A 3,695-nucleotide genomic window follows, 5' to 3' on the forward strand; every position below is an offset into this window, starting at 1 on the left:
AGTCTGATCCTGATCTGCAGAGATATTTGACACACACACAGACAGACACACACACAGACAGACACACACACAGACAGACAGAGACAGACTCTCTGACCTCCTCGATGTACTCAGGTTCGCTCACTGAAGCGTCCCATCGGTTGTGGAGGATGAAGATATTCGGTTTAGAGATTCTCTCGCTGACTTTATGGAAGAAAAGTTTCTCCTGCAGACAGAAGAAGGAAAATATTATAGAAATGAAAGATTCAGTCATTGTTATCTATAATCTATATTATCAATATGTGCGCTCCCTCACCGTGTTCATGAGCGTGGACTCGGCGTTCCCCACCAGAACGAAGACATCGGCGTCCAGACAGAACTTATCGATCCAGCTGTCCAACTCCTGAGTGACATCAGTGCCGGGGCTGGGTCAGGGGTCAGAGGTCAGAGACAATATTCAATCATTCAGTCAGAGTTTATTTGTATTCACAGCTGTAGGATCTCTCTGTTATTATTGTTGTTATATTATTTATTATTGTTGTTGTTATTATTGTTATTGTTATTATTGTTATTGTTGTTATTAGTGTTATTATTGTTTGTTATTTGACAGTAAAGGTTGCCGACCCCTGTACCTAACCAAGTCACTGTTTCAAGCTTTATTTTGAAAGTCTATCTGGATGTGTATTTATTGTTGCGTTACAGGGAAACCATTTTAAAGCAGAGGACCGCTGACTGCTGCAGTCTTCCACTTTTCATCCTTCCACAGACGCAGATCCATACATATTGATAATGTGGACCAGGATCAGGGTCATGGACTGAACCACCTGGATGTTACCTGTCCATGAGCACCAGGTCGTCTCTTAGCAGAGCGCAGCGACTCTTAGGCCAGAAGACTTTAACCAGACTGCCAGAGTCCAGAGTTGGATCCATGTGGAGAGCATGAGCCAGCTGGTTCACCGTCTGAGGAGGAAGAGGAGGAGTAGGAGGAAAAGGAGGAGGAGGAGGAAGGGGAGGAGGAGGAGGAGGAGGAAGAGGAGTTATTAGCAGTCAGCTGACTGATGGACAGAATAACAGTCGGACATTTCCAGAAACTCGGATGAGGTTCAGATTTTCTGAACTGTCTCCTTTAGAGCGTCTGTTTGTCGTACGCTGACGCTCCTCCTCTCATTGGATGCCTCGGTGGTGAGGAACGCCTCGTCTCCGTCGGTTCCTTCCACTCGCAGGAAGCAGTTGGTGGTGTGACCGATGCCGCTGGGTAACACCCGGTCTCTCAGCATGGCGTTGATCACGGTGCTCTTCCCGTTGCTGGTCCTGGGTCACACACAGACATTGTGATCAACACACATCAGAAGTTCTTTTAAAGCATCAGAGTAGGATTCAGCGCCATCTAGTGGAGAAGCTGCAGACTGCAACCAACTGAGAGTCCTCGTACACACATCAGTGTCTACATCCAGACCACCTCACTGCTTTAACTCGGACTGTCACCTTTAATGGTGTTTTATTAATGGTTAATAGATGTTATGACCTCAGCTGTGTTTCACTTCACCTGTAATCTGCTCCCGACCGCTGGTTGCACATTGATGGGTTCGCACTCTGTACAGGACAGCACAAATGGCCTCATATTGACACATTTAAGCTCTATTCCTCCTTTTTCATAACAAAGTGCCCACAGACAGATCTGACTACAGATGTCCTCGAACCCCGGTGGGAGGGCTGAAATACAATGAGAATGTTCCACAACTCAGATTATTCTATTTTGTCATTTTAATCAATTTCCAGGTGTTTCCATGAGTAGTCTCTACATTTCCAGGTTTTCCAGGATGTGGGGAACCCTGTTTGAGTTGGGATTATTGTGTTATTATTAGATGTGTATGTATTATTATTTTTACTGGGAACTTTGAACAGCAGCTTCATTTCCAGACTTTAACTGTTGAGCTGGTTAATTGGCTCTGTGTTGCTATGGAAACTGGCCGGCTTTGGGGCTCTAATGAGAATAAATGAGAATATCACTGGATCACAAACTGAAATGTGGCTAAAATGATCCAACAGAACATTTTCTGCCGAATCCACTTATTACATCATGCAACAGTTATTACATCATCAGTTTCCACGGAAACATTTCATCATCATTTCTGGCTGTTTGTGAAGATAAAACATTTATCTGAGCGCACAGTTTGTTCTTCTTCAGCTATCAGCAGCAGGAATCAGACTTCTGTTACTGCACGCGCTCTGTGACCACAGTCAGCCCACAACCTCCTCTTTCCAGGAACCAGACAGCGAGGAAATCTTCCTCCTGAGGAACCAGACAGAAAGCTCTGTGCTGTGTCCTTGTTCCTTACGTTTCATTATTTCATTCTGGAACTGAAGTCATCACAGACACAGATGAAACATTATTATATCAAATAAGAAATAATATTCAATTATATAGAAAACTACTTTCATATTTCTTCCAAACTTTAGATTTTAGATTTGATGGTGCTCTGTAAGCGTTAGCTCAGCGTGGCTATCGTCACTCTTGTGGCAAGAGGGTTAGAGAGCAAATCCCACTGACAGGAAGTCAGACACAGAACCAGCACAGAGTTCAGTCAATTATCGACATAACATACAGACTCATGGATCAAACGAAGCCTTGATGCAAAGAATTAGCTCACAGAAGCTTCTACAAACAGCATGAATGTGTTTCTAGTGACTGTGAAAGCTCCAGCGGACTCTCTGGGTTTCCAGCACCAACACAGACAGTCTGATAGCAGCTGCTCATGGCTGGTTAGCTCAGTTAACTCAGTTCCTGCTTCACTGCTGTGGTCAGCCCGTCAATCACTGCGCTCACTGTTGAGGCCACGCCCCCTACAGTCTCATTAGCTGAGCAGGAGGAGCAGGCCTGAAGGGTGCAGTTACAGAAATTTACCATGATGTTTACAGTATTATTATTATTTACAGTAAGATACAACCACTTGATGTAAAGCTGCAGCAGCAAACAGGAAGTTGCGTACCGGCCAAAGAACGCCACCTTCATGTGTCTCCTGAGCAGAACCTCTCGGATGGTCGACAGCTTGGTGGCACAGCTCTGCATCTCCAGACTCTGCTCCTCCACAGCCACCTGAGCCAGGTCATCGCCCCGCCACGCCTCTGACAGCACACAGCAAACAATGCATAAGCAGCAACAACAACAACAACAACATCTAGTCCTGCCTGCTGGTTCAAATACACTCATAATGAACCAGGAAATTCAACGACTAGTTTCTACATCTTTAAGCTCCAGTGAGTCACATTAATATAATATTCATTATATTATTATCATATATATTATATTAGTGTTTAATCTGCTTCGTTACCTCAGAATGAGACGATTTATTTACAGAGGGAGCGGGTCCTTCTGGAGGAGAAGCTACACCACCACTAAATCCTGCAGACTGGAGCTTTAAATGAAATAACTTTATTAATCTGCAGCCAGTAAGTGTGTGTGTGTGTGTGTGTGTGTGTGTGTGTGTGTCTGACCGTCCACAAAGGCGGAGCCATCCTTCACAAACTCCAGCAGCTGATCAAAGATGGAGGTGATTGAATGCTTCGCCACGACGAAATGCCGCAGAGGAGACGGATCCGCGGCGTCCATGACCCCTGACACACACACACACACACACAAACACGGTTGGTCTACAGATGAACACATGACGAGTCACTGCTGACAGTCTCTAACATACACACACAGTAACACACAC

General features: G+C 45.0%; 1 protein-coding gene across 1 annotated transcript in view; it reads right to left on the bottom strand.

Moving 5' to 3' along the window:
- Positions 1-3,589, bottom strand: part of LOC118334390 (mitofusin-1-like) — a gene marked incomplete at its 3' end in the record, with an annotated part of 8,180 nt that extends 4,591 nt beyond the window's left edge. The window contains 6 exon segments of the mRNA XM_035670293.1: positions 98-205; positions 296-404; positions 815-939; positions 1,128-1,290; positions 2,970-3,105; positions 3,475-3,589. Coding sequence (XP_035526186.1) covers positions 98-205; positions 296-404; positions 815-939; positions 1,128-1,290; positions 2,970-3,105; positions 3,475-3,589 — 756 coding nt within the window.
- Positions 3,590-3,695: the final 106 nt, after the last annotated feature.

This window comes from Morone saxatilis, unplaced genomic scaffold (genome assembly GCF_004916995.1).
Source record: "Morone saxatilis isolate NCDOM2014 unplaced genomic scaffold, NCSU_SB_2.0 Contig23, whole genome shotgun sequence".
NCBI classification, from domain to species: Eukaryota; Metazoa; Chordata; class Actinopteri; family Moronidae; genus Morone; species Morone saxatilis.